Source organism: Leptonychotes weddellii, chromosome 1 (genome assembly GCF_054177405.1).
Source record: "Leptonychotes weddellii isolate Sample4059 chromosome 1, ASM5417740v2, whole genome shotgun sequence".
In the NCBI taxonomy this organism is placed as follows: domain Eukaryota; kingdom Metazoa; phylum Chordata; class Mammalia; order Carnivora; family Phocidae; genus Leptonychotes; species Leptonychotes weddellii.
Genome location: NC_138369.1, coordinates 104599986 through 104623578, shown reverse-complemented (window position 1 = coordinate 104623578; position 23593 = coordinate 104599986). Strand labels below are relative to the sequence as shown.

The 23593-nt window shown below is 36.9% G+C and overlaps 1 protein-coding gene across 1 annotated transcript in view; it reads left to right on the top strand.

Annotated features, from left to right (window-relative positions):
* ZBBX (zinc finger B-box domain containing) overlaps positions 1 to 23593 on the top strand; it is a 108309-nt gene that overhangs the window by 53177 nt on the left and 31539 nt on the right. Inside the window, 6 exon segments of the mRNA XM_006735716.3 lie at positions 4753 to 4927; positions 9368 to 9488; positions 17732 to 17841; positions 18236 to 18336; positions 19692 to 19771; positions 22065 to 22204. Of these exon segments, the coding sequence (XP_006735779.2) occupies positions 4753 to 4927; positions 9368 to 9488; positions 17732 to 17841; positions 18236 to 18336; positions 19692 to 19771; positions 22065 to 22204 (727 nt within the window).

Here is a 23593-nt window from a genome sequence, read left to right as displayed (position 1 = left end):
GACAGCGAGAGCAGGAACACAAGCAGGGGGAGTGGGAGAGGGAGAAGCAGGCTTCCCACAGAGCAGGCAGCCCGATGTGGGGCTCGATCCCAGGACCCTGGGATCATGACCTGAGCCGAAGGCAGTCGCTTAACCAACGGAGCCCCCCAGGCGCCCTAACAATTTTATTTTAGTCAGAATTTCAGAGAGGCTAAAAATACAAAACCTTGCCAAGTTTTTGTTTTGTTTTGTTTTTTTTGTTTTAGGTGACAGGCAATTTTACAGTTATTTAAAATTGGCTTTACACCAAATTCTGGTCGTTATTCAGATTGACTACTGATCCCAAGATGTGCTAGATAAGCTTTCATCAGCTCATGTCTATATTTTGTAATAGACTTGTTGTATGGATTCTTTAGCAAGAGACAAGCTTCTTCGAATTTTGATCTATGTAATTAATCCTCATTCTTTTAGATGCCGCTCACCTTTCCACTGTAGTTCAGAAATAGTAACAAACTTGACTGAAGTCACACAACTTGTTACTTGGTGACAGGGTCAAGCTTGAACTTCAGTTTCTTGAGTTCCTAACCCATGCTCACGGAGCAAAGAAGAAAACATGGATTATGCTCGTAGGACCTCTTTCCAGCAAAGAAACTGTGCTTAAATTGTTCAGGAAAGTCAGTGTTTTTACATGGATTTCACTTTCTAATGGACCTGTTAAGGGTGATTGTGAAGAATCCCTGAATGAGTTATGGCCTCATTATTATAATAATAATGTGTTGAAAACTGACTCTGTGCCAGACACGGTCCTACATATTTTATATGTATTATCTCTTTCGGTCCTCTCTTAATTTTTCTCTTCTTTTTCCAGATGAGAAAATTAGTGACAAAGATCAGTTTTTATAAATTGCCCAAGGTATGAATGAAACTTAGATTTGAACCCAGACTTTATGACTCCAAATTATTTGCTTTTAGCCGCTATACAGAGGCTGTGGTTTTAAGGGTTTCTCCTTCCTGCTTGCCATTTTATCTAATTTATCTTATCAATGAAAATAGTGATAAATTAACAGCTAACACTTGTTAAACACCTAACACTAGGCATTGTGCTTAATCCTTAATTGCCTTATCATATCCAATAATCACAATAACCATATAAGTTTCACATTATTATTACTCTATTTAACAGATGACAAGGGCAGAGAGGAATTTAGTAACTAGCCCTACTAGAAAGCTTACATCTTTGCCTGTGCTTTTAATCCCTACAATAAATGCTGCCTTTTGTCCCCATAGGTGACTGTATATGCTATATAGACCCTCTCTACTTCTTGTCCTAACTTAAAAACTGTTAATTCAGTGGTTTCATCCAGGAGTGCACATCAGAACCAACTGGAAAATCATTAAAGAAACACACATGACCAAATTCAGCCTCTCTTTGGGTGGGTCCACAGGTCCAGTGGTTTTAACAACTGCTAAGTCACTGTGGTGTGAATATTCTTGTTGGATGTCACTGCTATCAACCCTTAGGTGAGCACCTGTATTCAGTGCCAAAGAGCAGTGGCTCTCCAACTGTAATAAGTAAGCATTAGAAGCACTGGGTGAGTTTGTTAAAATGTATCCTTTCTTCTAGAAAATGGGGATATCATGTGGCTTAGAAGGATAATGAATATTATCCACTGGATTCCATGTGCTCTTTCAAATTTCCTATTCCCTTCAGAACCGGGTAGAGTCATGTTAGGCTCTGAGTGGAAGTGGCATATGACAGTTCTGGGCTCAAACATTTAAAAGCCAATGTCCAGTCCTCTGACTTTCCCTATCCTGCCACTGCTGTGAGGAAGCCAAGTATTCCAAAAGCATAGCTATAAAGGCAGATGTTTTATATCTCTGATTCATTGGTTGGAAAGGAGCTACTCTGGAGACCTGCTGGAATCACTGCATACTTAAACCATTTTGTATTAAGCACTGACTTTTCAGTGTTTCTTCATTAGTGCAGCATACATACATACACACATCATGTTGATTACTGGATACCTATAAATACCTTCCCACAAACTCAGCATTTTTTTTTCTTTTCTTTTCTTGTCTTTTCTTTCTTTCTTTCTTTCTTTCTTTCTTTTTCTTTCATTCTTTCTTCTTCTTTCTTTTTCTTTCTTCTTCTTTCTTTCTTTCTTTCTTTTTCTTTCTTTCGTTCTTTCTTCTTTTGAGAGAGAGCATGAGTGGAGGGGGAAGGACAAAGGGAGAGGGAGAGAGAAAATCTTAAGCAGGCTCCATGCCCAGTGCAGAGCCCAACATGGCGTTTGATTCCATGACCTTGAGATCATGACCTGAGCCAAAACAAGAGTTGGCCACTTAACTGACTGAGCCATCCAGGTGCCCCTAAAACTTAGTATTTTCAAACCAAATCTACCTCTCCTCTAAAACCTATAGATGTCACTGTTGGTGACAGCCTATCTTCTTGCTTTTCAGGTGAGCCAAGAATCATTATTTTCTGTAGTCCTTTCTCTTCTTCCTCTGCACATCCAGTTAGTTACCATGTCTCATGCAGTCTACTATCTAAAAACTAGCTTGAATATTTGGTCCCTTCTATCCTTATTGCTCTTCCAAATACGGAAATTAGCTTTTTCTTGAAGTGCAAAAGGTTCATAACACAGAACGTGGATTTCATTCTCTCCCTTTCTAGAAGTCAATAATAATTCCAGTTTTGTATGTATGTATTTCTTTACACAAATGTTAATATTAAACGCTGCTCTGCAAATATGCTTTTTATACTTAACAATAGTTTTGATATTCATATAAGTACATTCTATAGCCTTCTCATTCTATATAGTGGATATAAAACACCCTATTTATTAGATATGAAATGACTTTAAAATATAAAAATTTAAATTTTAAAATTTGAAATTTCCACTGACCAACATTTACTTTATTTCAATCTTTTGCCAGTACAGAGTATAAAGAGTAATTTTGAAAAATATTGTTTTGCATACATGTATGCATATACCTTGTGTGTGTATACGTCATGCGTTTGTAATGTTGTTAGATATTAGCAATTAGCTGTAATGTTTTAACTGGTGTCTTTGCATCCAAACTCACTATTCCTTAATTTCTTTTTCTCCCACACTACTGTGTAGGAGCCTTCAGTGGCTTTGAGTTTCCATTATGTGTAAGTCTAATTTCCTCTGTATGGTGGGCAGTATCCTTCATGATCGGGCCCAGATTATCTTTTACCCTTTATATTTTCTCATATCCCACTTTTCATGATTGCAGTGCAAACTACTAAGGGCTCCATGCCACTGTGCTGTTTGACTCCATGTTTTAGCATATATACCGTTCCCTCTCTCTGTAATACTGTCCCTGCCACTTTTTGCCCATAGAATTCTTGTTTATCTGCGTTAAATAACCTGTTTCTTGCACCTGTTCCTATTGTGGACTTTTAAACCTATGTTTCTGTGGCCACCAGCTGGCCCAGTGACTTCACATTCCCAGATGCTTTTGTTTATATTCAAAATTTTGGACACATATTTAATGCTCTTTTCTCAATTATACTCTAACAGTCTGCCTGTTTATTTTGCAATTAAGGGGTGAACATAGAGGATTCTACTTTTGTATCTAGAAGATACACAATGGAGATTTATCAATTTGATCAGTGTAGGTAAATCCACATCGCTAATTCAGCATTGGTGTGGACTTTATTTTGCTTTATTTTCCTAATTTGGCTGTTTTCTCTGATCTAGTGGATAACTGCCAAATCCTACCTTTATTTTCTTCTGTGCGTTCACAGTGGATCTATATTTTGTACTGAATTCATCCTTTCCTCCTATCGTTATGCCAAGAAGCATGCGCTGCTTCATATGCATTAATTAATTCGTTCATTCATTCAGCTAACTTTTAATGAGCACCTACTTTGTGCCAGGTGCTGCTCTTGGCACTGAGGAAAAAGACAAAACCCCTGATCTCATTACGTTCTAATGGGGAGAGATGGGCAATACACAAATAAACACATAGAGTAAATTTACAGAGATGTTATTCGGAGAAAAATATAGCAGGTAAGGGAATGGAAGGTGGGGGTAAAGGGGCTATATTTGTGGGGTCATGACCTACTCTCTGAGTAGGTGACGGTTGTACACAGACCACCTGAAATGAATGGAGTAGCTATGTGAAAATATGGAGGAGGGTCACTTCAGGTATTGGATATGGCTAGTGCAGGGCCCTCGTGTGAGAATGTGTTTCGTGGGATCCCAGCACTACAAGAATGTAAATTTGGCTGGAGCCCAGTGAACAAGAGGGGAATTGAAGGAAGTGAAGTAAAAAGATAGGGGAGTACAAGGTCTGTAGGGCCTTGTAGGTCCTAGTAGGAACTGGGGGTTTCATAGAGTCATTGGAAGGTTTTGAACATAGGAGTGACATGATCAGATTCAAATATTAAAACAACAACAACAACAAAAAACCCTGCTCTCTCTGCTGAGCAGATTGGAGAAGTAGGGGGATTAGATTCACAACTATTGCCACTTCCCCTGGGGAACACTGGTGAATAACATGATGATAAATCTTCAGTCATGCAGGCTCTAGTTTTAATAATTTTTGAAGAGACCATTTCTAATTGTTGATACGGTTTCAAAGAAATCAGTAAAGCATATGCGTAAGTACAAATTTAAAACATTCCACTTTTAAGTTAAAAAGTAGTGTATGATTCAAAATGCCTAATAATTAATGCTACCTGTATTTTAAGATATGGGAAATTTAGTAAAGCACACTTAGATGCACTTTTAATTGGTTTAGGTAGAAGTTCCAACCACAAAAAGAGCAGAGTGTTCAAATCCAAAAGATAGGCTCCTCTGTGAAGGGTCATTTGATGAAGAAGCTTCTGCCCAGTCCTTTCAGGAAGCTTTAAATCAACGGAGAACTGGATATCAAGATGACAACGAGAAACAGAACTTACATGCAGCAAAAGCAGGTACAGCTATTTTTATAAAATGAATGTTATAAAATGAAGCCAAATTTATTTTATTTATCTCCATTCTCTGTGAATATAAATGCAGTGTTCAAAAACTGTTAGCATTAGGATAACAGTTTGCTGTAACCCCTCGAAGGAGCATTCACTGTACAACCAGGGGTAAGTGGTTTAATACTTATAGAACCCTGACTTGAGCACTGGGGAGATTTGTGTTTGTCTCCAATGTAAATTCGGACTGTCAAATGAATGGAGAATTGGATGCTTTCAGCTCCCCCACTCCTGGCAGAAAATTTTTGTCAGGACAACTGTTCCTTTATTGAACTGTATTTATACATAAAACAAGAGGATCTATGAGATAGAAAAGTAAAGAACTTTTTTGTGTCTTGAAAAAATACAGTTCAAGGACTGCTATGAACTTAAGGGGGAGCATTGATTTTTTTTTTTTTCCTGTCCGAAGGGATATTTCCTGTTTTTACTTTTCCTTGAGATTTTTGCACCCATATTCTAGACATTGAAGATTGGATGACTGAGGCACATACTGTCTCTGCTTTACGTTTCCCAGAATCTCTTGAGGAATATCATCCTTTTAAAACTATTTGATTTATTAATTTTATTACTCAGAATCTTGTAGAGACTTCCAATTGCTTTTCACTGAAAATAAAATGTGAGATAATAAATTTCAATCATGTATCTTTATTGACAGCATCCAATTTTATTATTTTACTTCATTTTTTTCCAGCGCAGGAACTCTCCTGATTATTCATTCTTTATAACAGTATGATTCCTAACATCAAGATATCACATGCCATCTTCCAATTGGAATTGGATTTTTTACTAAATAATGTTCTCTTTGAAATATTTTTCCTTACCTTTGTTCATGTTACATCAGTTTCATTAATATTTCCAAGATTTTATTTATATACTCTCTTTGTAGCATGTATCTTAATATAATTCTCATTGACTATGTTATTTTATGTGCTTTTTATTTGAACCTTCAAATTTTGATGTATTTTTTACTTTTCTACTCTGAAAGGGAAAAATCTTCTATAAAAATACCTTTTGATTGTCTACTTTGAAAGACATAGTGTTTAAAATAGTAAAGGGGCTGATTTGATAAATCAGATAAGGTCAGAGAAGAAAAAAATTTGTTTTTCATAGTGGAGATAACTATATTATAAGAATAATATAATGATTATTTTACATGATTTTGTGTAACAAAAAGTTAACCAAGAAGAAAATGAAAATAACCTAATTCAACCATCTAGAGATAATCAATGTTAATGTGTTGGTACATGTTTTTCAATAGACACAGTTGCACAAACACAAGCATAAATGGAGTGACACTATACAAGCTATTTGTAACATTTTTGCTTAGATTCTGTCATCGACAACTTTCCATATAAATACAGGTATATATCATCATTTGTAACTGTTGCATAATACTTGTATGCCATGATTTACTTAATCAGAATTTTATTGATGGATATTTTGTTTCTAATTCTCGATATGGTAAAATAAGTTATAATGACCATTTTAACTCTTTGTGTACTTGTACAATTACCTTAAAAAAAATTTTTAAATGTAGAAATGTTGTGTCAGTGGTTGCTGAAGAGAAATAATTAAGATGAGGACTTCTGTTGAGATAATATGTGATTTTTTTTTGCCCCAAAGTATTACATATATATGACTATGTGTGTACCATATGTATATTTTTGTCAGTATTTTTCTTTTCCTAACATATTAAGTAGATACAGAAGAACATTTACAAAATTTGTATGGATTCTGGAGAAAAACAAAGCAGTAAGCACCTGATCTCTCTCTTCTTTCCCCCTCTCTAGGAGATTGTCACTAACCTAGATTCTGTATTTTTTCATTGTTTAAAAAATTTCCTTGTAGCTTACTGCATGTGTTTATCTCCAAACAATATGTTGTTAAATTGGCATGTATTTGAACATTATGTAAGTGGAAAGCTAGTGTATGTATTCTTCTGCAACCAATTTCACTCACTATTATACTGAGATTTACCCATGAAGATGTACATAGTTGTATTTTATTCATTTTTAACTGCTTAATAGTCTTCTGTTATATGCAAATACCACCATTTACCTGTTTAAATGTTGATGGGTTTGGAGGTTGATTCCCATTTTGCCATTACAAACAATGCTCGTATGAATATTTTTGTATAGGTCTCCGGTATGCATATGCACACATATCTAGGATGTCTTTTCCTGGGTGTGGAATAGCTGGGTCATAGGCTGTGTATGTCTTTGACTATACTAGATAAAACTGAATTATTTACCAAAGTATTTGTATCAGTTTATACTCCCACCTGCAGTAGACAAGAGATTTGGTTGCCTCCCATTGTCATCAATGCTTTGTCAGATTTTAAAATTTTTTCTGCTCTGATAGAGATGAAATGGCCTATTTACTTTGTGTAACTCATTACAAATGATATTGAGTATCTTCTTATATGCTTCTTGGCCATTTAGCTTAGTAACATGATTTGAATTTTCAAGTTTTCTAGTTATTTCTGTTACTGGTTTCTTTTTTTTTTTCTTTTTAAAGATTTTATTTTTTTATTTGACAGAGAGCATGAGTAGGGGGATGGGTAAAGGGGGAGGGAGAGGGAGAAGCAGACTCCCCACTGAGGAGGTTGCCTGACACACAGGGCTCAACCCCAGGACTTGGAATCATGACCTGAGCTGAAGGCAGATGCTTAAGCCACCGAGGCGCCCCTTTGTTTTTGATTTCTAACTTGATTTCATTTTAAGTGAACTCCAAAGGCTCATTTCCTTCAGTGTGAAAGGCAAGTACTTACAATGGCCTAGAAGGTTCAATGGAATTTGAAGTCCATTATCTCTGTGATCTCACCTCCTGTTATTCGCCTCCTGGCTTGTTCTGTTTCAGCTACACTGACTGCCTGGCTGTTCCTCCAACACCTCTTCAAACACATCAAAACATATCTTCACCTTAAGACTTTGGCACTGTCTATTGAGAAAAACACCCACCATCCCATCAGTATGAATACTGGGGCATCTCACACAAATTCTCACAAAAGGGAGCCAGAGACCCATGAGACAAGGGAGCAAACCGAAACCTAAGTTATGTAGCTTGTGTGGCACTTTGCAAGGAGACATGTTTCATAGATCCATGTGTCCTAGATTTGTTTTCTATAAGCAATTGTAAATAAGGGCTATCCTGTGAAATGCATTAAACAGGTAAGAGTCTGCTTCAATTAATATCATTAATCTATTTGCCAGAAGGTCCAGTTTTAACATATTCACAAGCAAATTAACCCAGGTCACCTGCCATCTTTATTTCCTGGGGATGTACCATTGGTAATGGGAGAAGAGTGAATCACAGGCCAGCTGCTTTACCTTCTTCCTCCTCATCACCTGATAGATCTGGGGGTTATCTCTCAAGCAGAGTGGCTGTGCTTTATGACTAGACAGAGAAAAAAGTGAGTCCCCATTTTTAGTTTCAGCTTTCCTATCAAGAAATATTTTGTTTTGCACTGGAAAGGAGGACCCACAGTGGAGGGATCTCCTTTTGCTCACATCCTTAACTCCTGTTCTTTCAGTTTAGTGCATTCTGGAGGTGTTTCTGAGAACTTCCTCCAATTGCTTTCTTTGACACAGCTCCACATTCTGGGAAGAATAGGGGTAGTGTGACTGAAATTCTTTTGGTTTCTTTCTATTGCCAGCATTTGGCTGTTCTGGAAGCTATTCATTTAAGGCTGTGTGGTATAAAGTTGGAACTATCCTCTAGTTTCAGTCTTCTAAAATAATTTTTCTCTTCTTTACTACTTCCCTTTCTTCTCCTTCAGCAGTTTTTCTCCTCCTGTGATGGTCAGCTTGCAGAGAGGGATAGTATCCAAGGTGGAGAGACTGGTAATCCTGGATTTACACTGCTTTTTTTCCCGGAAATCTCCGTCAGTTTTAAATATTTCTGAATAGTGGTTTTAATTTAGTAGTACTTCAGAAACATCTTAAGCATCGGGAAGTGAATTGCCATGTAGATATAAATTCATGAGGACAGTTGTTTCCTCCAGGTGCCATTCTGAGTTATTTATTTTCTGTTTCCCATAATATGTAAATATTATTGTCAGTGGCTATGATACATACCTTTATGTGTGTGTGCATTTATAGAATATATAGTGAATCTGTTTGTATTTATCATTGAAAAGAATTGGTTGCTTTTAAAAATCTTATGAATCATAGGATTCTTTCATTTCAAGGGATTATTGAAGAAAACTGTCTATATAGTCATTTAATATATCACTAATATTTAATACTTTTGCATTAATTAAGCCTAGAACTATTGATTGCATACATAAATATCAAAGCATATTTGCTTCAAAAATGGTGAGTTTTGTATCTTGAGAGATGTAATTTATAGATAAGTTTACATTAATTCTGCACTTTATATTTATTTTTATAGACTCGTTGGAAGAATGTGAAGTACAAACTAATCTGAAAATTTGGAGAGAACCACTCAATATTGAATTTAAAGAAGACAGTCTATCCTATATGGAAAAATTATGGCTTAAAAAACACAGAAGGTATTTTCTGAAGTTTTGCATTATTAATAAGAAATATAAAAGCTATTTATGTTCCTGGCTTGTGTGACATGCTTTTTTGTAGCAATTTTATATGTGTGCTTCACATTTGCATAAATAATTTTAAAGCAATATTAAATCCCTGTGAGGCTTCTACTGTTCTAATAAGAATTTAAATTTTATTTATGTATGTGATGCACCATTAATTTAGAGTTTGCTAGGAGAAATGCAAATGTGTATGTGAGAAAAAGGCACAAATATGGTACAGAATTTAAGAATGATAGCAAAAATATTACGATAAATGAAAGATTACTTTGGAAAGGTATTGCTCTCATTCTTTTTACATTAGCATAAACTTTTGAGGCTGTACTTTTCAGAATCTACTTTTAAGTTAATTAGACCTTTAATAGTACAGTTTTATTAATAGTATTCAATTATTTTATTCAAAGACTATATCACTAGATGTGCCATTTCATAAATTGTTTAACAGTTAAACTATTAAATATCAGACCAGAATTATGACTGAGTACATGTTAGTGTCATTCACAATTTTATGATCAAATAGGATCTGTATTGGGAGGTACCTTTAAAGGCTCACTTTGCCCTGTAGCAGCACTGCTTACACTTTATTGTGCCTGTGAATCACTGGCAAAATACAGATTCTTCTTCAGTAGGTCTGGGTGGGACCTGACACTCTGCATTTCTGAATTTCTAACAGCTCCCAGCTGATACTTAGTGTGGGTAATTCTGGTTTCTGAACTGCACTTTGAGGAGCAATGTGCCAGAGGACCTGTCTAGAATGTACCTGAGGAATTGTCATCAAGCCCTTGCTTCACCTTCAGTCATATAAAACTATCCCCTGAGATGGCCCATTCCATCTTTGGAACTTTCTGCCTGCTGTAGTATCTCCTAGTGAGCTGTAATTTGTGTCTGACTGGTTTCTAAACATGGTCTCAACTCTTACCAATTAAGCCAATATAGGGCAAATTGAATTCTTCCGCTCCATGGCATTCCTTCAGATTTTTGAAGTCAGCCCTCATATCTCCTTTGAAGCTTCTGTTTCACAGGTTACTATCTACTCCTGTGCCCCTTTAACTGTTTTTCATGTGGCAGATTTAAGTTTTTTTTTTTTTTTTAATTTTGAAATAAGGCATACCTGAGGAGTTGTAAAACAGTATTAAGATTTCCCACGTATCACTCATTCAGCTTTCCATAATGGCAACATCTTACATAACCATAGTGCATGTATCAAAACCAAGAAGTTAACATTGGTACAATATTATTAATTAAACTACAGACTTTATTTGGATTTCACCAGTTTTTCCACTGTTGTCCTTATTCCACTTCAGGATCCAATCCAGGATCCCACATTGTCTTTTTTTTTTTTTTAAGATTTTATTTATTTATTTGACAGAGAGAGCAAGAGAGCACAAGCAGGGGCAACAGGAGAGGGAGAGGGAGAAGCAGGCTCTCTGCCAAGCAGGGAGCCCGATGCGGGGCTCGATCCCAGTACCCTGAGTTCATGACCTGAGCCGAAGGCAGACGCTTAACCATCTGAGCCACCCACGCGTCCTTTTTTTTTTTTTTTTTTAATCATAGCTCCTTATCCATTACACTTCCTCAGTCTTTCCTTGTTTTTCCAGACCCTGACATCTTTCAAGAGTACTTGCCAGGTGTTTTATAGAACATACTCAACTTGGATCTGTTTCTTTTTTTCTTTTTCATAATTAGATTGAGGTTGTGCATTTTGAGGAAGGATAATGCAGAGAGGATGGATGTGCCCTTCTCTGTGTGGTATCACAGGATCATCCTGTCCATATATCTTATTACCAGGGTGTTAACCTTGAGCCCGTGGTTAATGTGGTACTCACCGAGTTTCTCCACTGCACACTCACTCTTTTCCCTCTGTAAATCATGTCTTGGGCTGTTACACAGAGTACCATAGACCAGGTAGCTTATGAGCACAAACATTCATGTTTCAATTTTTAAGGATGGGAAGTCCAAGATAAAGGTGCCAGCAGATTTGGTGTCTGGAGAGAGCTAGCTTGGTTCACAGATGGACATCTTATTACCATGTCCTCACATGGTAGAAGGGGCAAGGGAGCTCTCTCAGGTCTCTTTTATAAGGGCACTAATCCCATTCATGAGGGCTCTATCCTCATGACCCCATCACCTCCCAAAGGCTCACCTCATACTATCACTTTGGGATTAGGATTGCAACATATGAACCATTCCGAACAGAACTTTCGTCCCTGGCCCCTGTAAGGTTCATGAATCTCTCACATGCAAAATATATTCATTCCATCCTAAGAGCCCCCAAAGTTTCACTTCTAGCTATCAACTCAAGTCTAAACTCCAAAGTCTCATCTAAATATCATCTAAATCAGATATGGATAAGATTCAATGTATGATTCATTCTGAGGCATATTGCTCTCTGTGAACCTATGAAATCAAACATTTTATGTGCTTCTAAAATATAATGGTGGGACAGGCATGGGATAAATATTTCCATTCCAAAAGAGAGAAATAGGAAAGAAGAAAGGAGTAGCAGGTTCTAAGCAAGTCTGAAACCCAACAGGGCAAATTCTACAAAACCTTAAGTCTTGAGAATTATCCTTTTCATTGATGCTGTGCACTCCAAGGCCCACTGGGATGGAGGTCCCACCTTCCAGACACACTAGAGCGGGGGTCCTGCCTTCCAGACACACTAAGGCAATGCCCCCACAGCTATGCTGGGCTGGGGCTGGGCTCCCAAGACTTTGGGTGTCTCTGCTCCCATGGCTTTGGGTGGTCCCATTCCTTTGAAGGCTCTGTGTGGGCTCACATCCTGTGACTCCCTTGGGCTGGAATCATGACCTTTTCTAGCTTGGGGTTATAGGGGCTTCTTTGCCCCCATAGTTTCACCAGGCATTGCCCCAACAGGTGCTCTCTGCTCTGTGGCCTGGAGCTTTCTGTGCCTGCAATTGGAGGGATAGCCCTGATGATTTTTGAATTGCCTTTGGAGGTCATTTTTCCATTGTCTCTGATAAACGTCATGACTTCTATTTAGATGGTTCTGATTAATCTTATCAGATGACCCTTTGGCCATTTACTTCTTGTTCTTTCCTGAATAGGCCCTCTCATTCTTTTTCAATATGTATATTCTGAGAATATTCCAAATATTTCAGTTTTGCTTATATTTCAATTAATAATTTTGTCTTTAAATCATTTCTCCCTTCTTGCATTTTACTATGAGCAGTCAAGAGAAACCAAGCCTCTCCTTCAACACTTTGTTTAGAAATTGCCTCAGCCACAGAACTAATTTCATCACTTGTAAGTTCTACCTTAAATAAAACACCAGGACATAGACACATTTCAGCTAAGTTCTTTGCCACTTTGTTAATGAAAATTGCCTTTCCTCCAGTATGCAATAATATGTTCCTTATTTCCATTTGCTACCTCAGCAGAATGGTACTTATCATTCATATTTCTACTGATACTTTGTGCAGGATTACTTAGGTATTCTGTAGGAAGATTGAGGCTTTTCCTCAGCTCTCCTCTTTTTGAGTCCTCACCAGAATTGTCTTTAAAAGTTCTTTCATAACAGTATAGTTCTTTTCTAGTATGAACTTGAAACCTTTCAGCCTCTACCCATCAGTGAGTTCCAAGGCTGCTTCTACATTTTTAGCAGCACCAGACTTCTGGTACCAATTTCTGTCTTTGTCCATTTGGGATGTTTTAACAGAATAACATAAACTGAGTGCCTTGCAAACAACAAACAGTTATTTCTCAGAGTTCTGGAGCTTGGAAGTCCAAGATCAAGATACTGGCAGACTCAGGGACACCTGGGTGGCTGTCAGTTAGGTGTCTGCCTTCGGCTCAGGTCATGATCCCAGGGTCCTGGGATTGAGCCCCACATCGGGCTCCTTGCTCAGTAGGAAGCCTGCTTCTCCCTCTGCCTGCTGTTCTGTCTGCCTGCCGTTCCCCCTGCTTGTGCTCTCTCTCTCTCTGACAAATAAATAAAATAAAATCTTAAAAAAAAAAAAAAAGATACTGGCAGACTCAGAGTCTAGAGATGGCCTGCCTCCTGGTTCATAGGAGGCTATCTTTTTGCTGTGTCCTCACATTGCTCTTTTGGACCTCTCCTGTAAGGGCATCAGTCCCACATGGGGGCTATACCTTCATGAACTAATCACCTCCCAAAGACCCCCGTCTCTTAATGCCATCACATTGATCTCAACATATGAATTTTGGGAGGGGACATATTCACATCATAGTAACTAAGAAAGATTTTAGGGGAGATACCTTGAGATGATACAAAATCCTGTTGTTCCTTAAACTTTACTAATTTTAGTATATCAGTGGATTTTGCCAGAAGCAGAATAGCTGGGGATTTTCTATTTCCTTCATTTCTTCTATATTTATTAATTAGAATCCTTCAAGGAAGAATATCCCTTCCCCCTTTCATTCATTTATTCAGTTGTTTATTTGTGTAGACTCCTGGATATGTGTTTTATTTTTTAGATTAATATCCCATACTATTGTTATTTATTTTGTGACTTAGATGGTTCTTGTCTTGACCACTGAGAGAGCTGATTTAGGTTGACTCCTCTCTGCTTTCAACGTGGTCTCATCCTTTTCTGTTTGTTGGTTGGTTTGCTTGTAACACCTCTTCATTTTTCTGGCACCCAAGATGCATTTCCATGCCCTAGCCCAGAAATAATTTTTCCAAATAATCTTGATTTCTTTTTTTTTTTTTGGAAAATGGTATTCAGAAACCAAGATCTGGATTATAAGTATGCTCATGGCTACAAAGGTACCACAGAGCCTAGGTGTTCTCAGAGAACATCTAGGAAATATATGTATGTATACTTACCCACTATAAACACAGCCAGATTTATTTCTGTATCTATCTACCTGAGTATCTGTTAAAGTAAACATGAGTGTACTCATACCTCTGACTCCAAACCAGCATCATGTTCTCCCTTTGCTTATTTGTAGTTTCTTTCACCTACAGTGAGAATCCTGGCTTTCATTATCTATGATACATTTATTCATTTATCATCCTGTGTGTGTGTGTGTATGTGTATATACACACATAGTACATGACTATATAGTAGTGTACTGTGTATATATATATATATATATATATATATATATATACACACACACACACATATACACTACTACACATTGTTTGTGTGCTTTTTATCTTTAGCCTACTGTATCCAGTCAAAATCTTTTTCTCCAAAGTTACTGAGGCCATGGCCCTCATTTCTTTCCCACCTCCTTTAGAGTGGTTCTGCCATTCACTGGGTTATGTCCATATCCTGAGTACTTTTTAAAACTTGAATAGCACAAACTTGTTTACAATTCTGTGGGTTTTTACAAATGCCTGGAGTCAAGTGTTCACCATAGTACCAAATGGCTCAATTTCATTGCTCCCAAATTCCCTTTTGCTTCCCCTTTGTACTCAACCCTTCTTCCCCAACGCATGGCAACCATCAATCTGTTTCCATCCATACACATTTGCCTTTTTCTGAATGTCATGTAAATGATACCACACAATATGTAGCCTTTTGTGTCCTTTCCTTAGGAAAATGCATTGAAGAGTCATCTGTGTTCTTCAGTGAATCAAAATCCATTCTTTTTTATTGTGGTGCACAGTTTATCGATTAATATCCATTATTCTGATGCACAGTTTAGCCATTAATCTGTTGAAGAACATCCTGCTGATTTCTAGTTTTTGGCAATTATGACTAAATCTGTTAGAAACATTTGCAAATAGGTTTTTGTCTGAATATAATTTTTAATTCCCTGGGTAAATACCCGGGACTGGGATGGCGAGATCATATGGTAAGTGGATGTTTATGAGAAACTGTCAGACCGTTTCTGCAAAGCACCTGCACAGTTTGTGCCCTTTCTCTCAGTGTATGAGTTCTGGTTGCTCTCCATCTTCACCAATGCCTGGTATTTTCAGGGTTGTTTGTTTGTTTGGTGGTAGTCATTTTATTTTATTTTTTTTTTAATAATTTTTTTATTATGTGAGTCGCCATACAGTACATCATTAGTTTGTGACGTAGTGTTCCATGATTCATTGTTTGCGTATAACACCCAGTGCTCCATGCAGTACGTGCCCTCCTTAATACCCATCACCAGGCTAACCCATTCCCCCACTCCCCTCCTCTCTAATTGCTCTGGGAATCAAACTGAGGGTTTTAGAGGTGGTGGTCATTTTAATAGGTGTATTGTTGTATCCCCTTGCGGTTTATTTGACAGGGCTTTAAGTTCATTCATCTACTGGTTATACCTATGCAACTGCTGTCCAAGCTGTCTATATCTCTTGTAAAGTGTAATGCCCATAACAGTCTTTTAGGTATGAAACTCAGTAGTGTGTACCTGTCAATTAGTCAGTCTTCAATAAATATTTGTTTAAATTTTCAGGTAAATCTGGTGAGGTGATCTTATTCTAAAAGATATTTCACCCTTGATTTATGTAGCATGAACTTTCAAGCAAGCATTGGTGCTGGGGTCCCAATATCTAGAATACAGACCTAGTTCACTGACTAACTAGTTGTTTGTTCATGGGCAAATTCCGTAAAATATCTTGGTCCACATTTTTTCATCTGCAAAATATTGAGTTTAGAATAAACAATCAATGGTTCCAATACTCTGTTGTCTATGCAAGCCTTTGGTTCAAGGCTTTGCTCATTAAATTAGGTAAATTTTTACTTCAGAAAGGAGTCCTGGATAATAGTACATTCATGTGCATCTATGATTGAGTTTCTTGTACAGTAAATCTGTGTCAAACTGCAAAGAGTTTTCTCATGGCCAGGTGCCAGTTTGTTTTGAGCTTGCCCAGATTATCAAATTTTATTGCCTTTGCAAATTGGGAGAGAGGCCATATAGAGTAATGGTTAAGAACATTGACTTGGTGAGATGGACTCCTTGGGTTCAAATTCCTCTTCTGCATTTACTACCTGAATGACTTTGAACATGTTGATTTACTTCTTTGTGCCTCAGTTTTCTCATCTGTAAAATTAAGATAATACTGGTGCCTAGTTAACATACATATTAATATTTAATACCCCAGATTAGTTAGATAGAGCCTGGTACATTTTAAGCTTTGTATCAATGCTACATACTATTATCATTAAGAAGGCCTGACTTTTACATGAGGACTCCATGAGCTGGCATGGTCTGGAAGGGCTGTGGCTACTTATATTCTTGATTGGAAAGTGCCACCTTCCCAATAATTTGGGAATATCCTGTGGAACCATATGCATAATCTTGACTTCTGAGAATTCCTGTGTTTTGTTGCCTTCTATACGAGATGGGCCATACAAACCTCATTAATTGGGTGATAACTGTGACAGCCAGAACACACTGCATTCATATTGTGGGAGCAGATTTTATCACCCTACTGGCTTGGTGAAAGTTTAGAACAATGTCTTTTGGTTTCCTTAGTACCTATCAAATTAGTACTTTTTTAAAAAGATTTATTTATTTGAGAGAGAAAGAGAGAGAGCGAGGCAGAGAGAAAGAGAGAGAGAACACATGAGTGGAGGGAGGGGCAAAGGGAGAGGGGAAAAAGAGAATCCTCAAGCAGATTCCCTGCTAATCATGGAGCCTGATGCAGGGCTCGATCCCAGGACCCTGAGATCATGACCTGAGCTGAAACCAAGAGTCGGCCACTTAATCAACTGAGCCACCCAGGGGCCCCCATAAATTAGTTTTTTAAATAGTGTAGCATGTTTCATGGACTCCATGTGGCTTCTGCAAGAACGCTGACTTCTATTTTGATTTTCATCCTAAACGAAAAATAGTAGGACATACAATTGAAAAATCTTGTGTGGGGATGCCTGGGTGGCTCAGTTGGTTAAGCGTCTGCCTTTGGCTCAGGTCCTGATCCCAGGGTCCTGGGATGGAGTCCAGCATCCTGCTGCCTGCTCAGCGGGGAGTCTGCTTCTCCCTCTCCCTCTGCTCCTCCCGCTGCTTGTGCTCTCTTGCCCTCTCTCTCAAAAAAATAAATAGAATCTTAAGAAAAAGTAAAATCTTGTGTGATGTTAATTTGATTTACAAAATTATTTTAGTAGAGTAAGATTCTGTTATACAATCATACTTTTCTTCTGTGAATTAGAGGCATAACTTTGGTTTTGTCATTAATTTTGTATACTCACTTGTTTGTGAAATAAATCAAGATCTTGTCTGGGAAAATTTCAGATAATATATTTTAGTCTTTTAATTGCTTCTTTCTCGTTTTGTAGAACTCCACAGGAGCAACTTCGAAACATGCTACCGGATACATTCATACCTCAATGTAAAACTGCGAGTGAGGCACAGTGTTCCCAGAATGAAAGTGATGAAGGTAGTGATGGTTAGTTCAGACTTGATTAGATATTTTCTAATTTATTATTTCAAATTTTACACACTAAGCATTAGTCAGCATCTGCTTTTGTTTTTGTTTTGTTTTTTACTATGTTATCCTCAACTAGACTGTGCACCCTTTGTCTCTAGATCAGAATCAAGCACACGCCTCTTCCCATTCCATAGATTTACTTTGCCTTAAATTAAATCATTTATTTAAACATTGAATAGTAAGAAAATGTGTGTCTTAACTTGAGGTGGGGGAATTGATAGCATTTACATATTAGTGTGGATGCACAAGAGAACATTATTCTTTTATTGTTGACCATGTTATTTGAAGATAGGGAATTCTCAGGTGATATCAGGTGTATTCTTTGATATTATTTGCTAATCTAATTTCCTAGTTGAGGAGACCAAAGTACAACACCCAGCGCTTTTTCTGCCAGTAGAAGAATTAAACATAGAGAGACCTGAGCCATCTCTAAAAATAGTTGAACTGGATGATGTAAGTGCATAATGACCACTCTATTACTTAACAAACAAGAAATTCATAACATATAATTACAACTACATATTGTTTTCAACAAAGACTCTTTTCATAATTCAACATTGTTGGGAAGGAAATTTATAAGAGTTTGAATTAAATATGTTGAAAGGAATAAAACAGTATTATCTTTTTTTTTTTTTTAAGATTTTATTTATTTATTTGAGAGAGAGAATGAGATAGAGCATGAGAGGGTGGAGGGTCAGAGGGAGAAGCAGACTCCCCGCCGAGCAGGGAGCCTGATGCGGGACTCGATCCTGGGACTCCAGGATCATGACCTGAGCCGAAGGCAGTTGCTTAACCAACTGAGCCACCCAGGTGCCCAAAACAGTATTATCTTTAATGTAGGCAGTAAATTTGTGAGCTGTGCTGATACTGTGCCATTTTCGGAAGCATGTAGTGTGGGAAATGTACTACGTTTAACTTGTACAAATGTAGGTTAGTGTTTGTTTTATTTAGGTCTTTACGTTATCAGTCTTTTTAAACAGAAATTATTCTCCTAACATGGTATCTATTTAATATAATTTGTACACATGTAGTTTCTTGAATGTCACCTAATATTATTTTCTATTTAAAGGAAAAATGGTACTAAGATTTAAGGAATGGAGGATAATAATAACTTGAATACAAACCTCTAGAAGACACAAAGTAGAATCAACTGGAGCTTGAGCCAATCAGGGGTAGAGCGTACACTGAATGTTTAAGTTTTGACAAACTCAGCACATTTCTGACTTTCTAGTCATCTAGTACCTGAATGTACCACTTGTCCTCAATATTTCTGTCCCTGTGGTTGTCACAGAAAAGGACTAGGATGGAAGAAGTATCCCTTTAAATACTACTTTCTTCTTTAGGTTAATAGCTTCTGCTCTGTGTGTGTGTGCCTAGAAACATTTTAATTCTCCTCTGGATAAGTTTAAGATATTGAACAAATAAGCACACGTGCTTACATATGTGTGTGTGTGCTTGTCATTATTTTGTTGATGCACAGAGTAAGCTTATACCATGCTGTCCAGAGAACTAAAAACATTTCAGTCACTAGCCTACTTGGCACTCAGTAGTTACATAATAAAACAGCTGTTAGTGTTATTTCTAGGTGTGATAGTAGTGATAAAATGGCTGACATAGCAAATGCCCTCAACAAATAGTTGTTGAATTTGTTTAGATCTTCTTGAACTAATGTTCTGTGGCACAGAGTCAGAAAGCTAATGACATTATTTGTAGGAAGAAAATTCTCTAAATATTGCATACAAGCTAGCTGGTTAACGTATAATACATTTATTGGACATACTAATATTATACTACATGCATTTAATAAGACTTACGAAGAGGAATTTGAAGAACCAGGAGACATAGTGCCCTACAAAGTTGAGTTAGCTGATGCAGATGGTCAACAAAGGTAAGCTGTTTCTAATTCACTTTTGATGCTTATTAAAAACTACACCCCGGGGCGCCTGGGTGGCTCAGTTGGTTAAGTGACTGCCTTCGGGTCAGGTCATGATCCTGGAGTCCCGGGATCGAGTCCCGCATCAGGCTCCCTGCTCAGCAGGGGGTCTGCTTCTCCCTCTGCCCTCTTCCCTCTCGTGCTCTCTGTCTCTCATTCTCTCTCTCTCAAATAAATAAATAAAATCTTTAAAAAAAAAAAAACCTACACCCCAAAATCAACTATCTCTTTAAGATTTTATTTATTTATTTGACAGAGAGAGACAGCGAGAGAGGGAACACAAGCAGGGGGAGTGGGAGAGGGAGAAGCAGGCTCCTGGCTGAGCAGGGAGCCCGATGCGGGACTCGATCCCAGGACCCTGGGATCATGACCTGAGCTGAAGGCAGGCGCTTAACCAACTGAGCCACCCAGGCGCCCAATCAACTATCTCTTTAAATGAGAAATTCATGATGTAAAAAACATGTGACTTCAGTGTTAGAATATATTTTACTAAAGCCATGTTTAAATTTGTGTACAATATTGCTAATATTTGCCAACATTCAATAATTAGAAAAGTGGCTATAATGATATGTTTATATTCTTACCTAATAACTGGATTACTTAATAGTTACTTCTGATTTTAGCGTTATTATTTGAAATGGCTTACCAAGGATGACATATGTCATATGAGCTTTCTTCTTTTCTCCAAAGATACTCTTTGGATTTTTCATATTTTAGTTTGCTATCAAACCTAAGTAAAAACAGATATATTAATGATTAGTTTGAGAGACAAAAAGAGCTCCCAAATTATAGATTACTTACTAGGTAGATTTTACTGTGTGATAAATTAAATAAGTGAAGTACAATGGTTCACTTTGTAACTTTTCTTAGAATTTTGTCATTTCCAAGTGAAAAATAGTATCTAGCTGTATCTGTTAGCAATGATGAAAGGACCCCAGGTCTGCTTTGCTGTTGAAACTTTAGCTAGGGTTTCATGTGTTTTGACTACAAAGTATTGAATTGGGTAAAGAGCAGAGTGAAGTTCCTATTAAGTAGTCCCTACACCAATTTTTTGTTTATAGTTTAGATCAACTTAGGCCCTATCAGCATTTTGGAACAGCAGTGGGCCTAAGGGATGCCCTTGGACCTGAAAAGCCCCATGTTTGGACACACAGACCCAGATACCTAGCAGCAAATGTGCTTTTGGCAGGAGATAACCTTTTAGTCAGTAGATAAGAGATTTGTAAGGATTACTGTATTCCTAAGGAAATGAATGACATATCTGCTCTCTAATTTGATTCTTTTATATATCTTATCACAAGTCCTGCTTTGACCTCCATGTAGGGTGTTACAGAAGGCAGAGAAAGTTACTGATCGTGGTTTGGCACTGGTTTTGCATCTTGGGTTTGGAGGTGCCTGTAGAGTTTCTTCTTTTCTTTCTTTCTTTTTTTTTTTTTTTTAAAGATTTTATTTATTTGTCAGAGAGAGAGAGAGACAGAGAGAGCACAAGCAGGGGGAGCGGCAGGCAGAGGGAGAAGCAGGCTCCCCTCTGAGCAAGGAGTCAGATGCGGGACTCTATCCCAGGACCCCGGGATCATGACCCAAGGGGAAAGCAGATGCTTAACGGACTGAGCCACCCAGGCGCCCCGAGTTTCTTCTTTTCTAAGAAGAACTATAAAGAATCATAAGTGACACAGGAACATAATCCAGTTTTTATGGTGGTACTATGTAAAGCTTACATAGATATTGGGTATTATTAAATATATTATTCAATTCATAGAAAATGTTATTTAAATTGTACATATGCTAGTATATAGTAAACGTCATTAAAAATTGAAAATAAATATCACATATGGCTTTTTGACTCTGATAGTTCATTGCTAAACAAATAAAAAGTTTATTTAAGTAATAAAACCCTGATTTTTATCAGACTTCAATGAGATTTAAAGGTAACTCTCCATTTTTAGAAGAAAGAATATAAAGAACCAAACTTATTTCAGAATAATTTTTTTAAAAGAAGTTTTCAATTGACTTTGTTCAGTTAAATCAGATTTCGCCCAGTTGCCTTTCTTTAAAATCCACAATGCTATTTAGTTACTTGTGGTTTAGAATGTGTCCACAGTAAGGTTAAAAAAATATTGAATTAATATGAATAACCCTATTCCCTAAAGGGTTTACTGTATTTGTTTTAATAAAATGGGACTTTTTACTTTCTTTCATGTATCATTTCTTTCAATTCTTCTCTTTTGCTTATCACGAAACATGAAAGCTACACATTTCATGATTACCAGAATACTTTTCTATATGAAACTGACGTCCATCAACATCATGTTTTCACTAAGGGAAAAACAGATCTCTTACATCTTCATCTGAACACCAGCTCTTCTTACTGTAAAAATAACTCAAAAGGTAACTTTTTTTTCCTTGTGGATTAATATCATTAACAATGAATATTGGCAAGTTAATAAAACCAGTAGGTATTGCAGTATGTAAAAGCTTTACCTATTAAGCTATTCACTTCAAACCCAGAAAATTTAGTACTTAGAAAAACTTGGTTGAATATATATAATTTTCTAGCAAATACCCTTTTCAGTCAATGGGCAACAGTGTTTGAATTCAGAAGAAAAGCAGCCAATGTTGGTTGGTCTCTCTAAAAGTTATTATGGACTGAGCTAGCATTTAAAAGTTTACATGGGTGGGCTTTTAGTGAAGAAAATCTAATTGTCACCCTGTTGCCCTCCCTTGCATTAAATCTTCTCCCAAAATATTCAAATTTAATGTAAAGTTTCACATAAGTGATAAAACCAAACCAAAACAAATCATCGTGTTTATGTATCTACATTGTTATTACTAATAGTTTCCTTAGAATTTATAGATTAGAATGCTGTGTGCAAATGTCTGGTTTCAATTTCCAGATGGTGAGAGCACCATTTAAAGACAGTCACAATAAATTATCTTGGTCTGGGAGTCAAATTTCATTTCCATTTCTGCCTTAAATCATTGTGACCTTGAATATGTCACTTGCTTTCTTAGATTGCATTTTCCTAAACTAAAACATAGGAACTAGATTGTTTCTAATCTGCCTTTCAAATATTATTTTTAATCTATTTAGGATTTTCAGAAAAACTAATAAATATATCTTATATGAAGGATATGAGAGATACTTGAGAGCGTTATTTAAAATAACTAGTCATAAAACTGATGATTACCTTCTGTTTGGGTAGTAGATGGTAGAGAACCATGATTTGTGGTAATCCTGCTGGTCTTGACATCTTCAACTAATAAGGCTCTAAATTATTATGACCAATTATGAACTATATCCACAGGGATTTTAGGACTTTACAGGGCTCCCAAAAGATATTTTCTTACCTACCTGCAGCATGGTGTTCCATTTGCCTTTAGGAAAATGCTGAATATAAATAAATACCCATTAAGTGTTACTTTAAAGATACTTGATTTACGTAAATAGATTTTACTTTTAGAGCAGTTTTAGGTTCACAGCAAAACTGGGCAGGAAATACAGATTGTTCCCATATACCTTCTGCCTTCACAAACTCATAGTTCCTCCCACTATCAGAATCCCAAACCAGAGTAGTACATTTGTTACAATCAAACATAACATTGACACACTGTTATCACCCAAAGTCCATAGTTCACATTAGGGTTCACACTTGGTATTGTACATTCTATGGGTTTGGACAAATTTAAAATGACAAGTATCCACCATTATAGTATCATAAAAAATCATTATAGTGCCCTAAAAATACTCTGTGCCCTGCCTTTTTATGTTATCTCCCT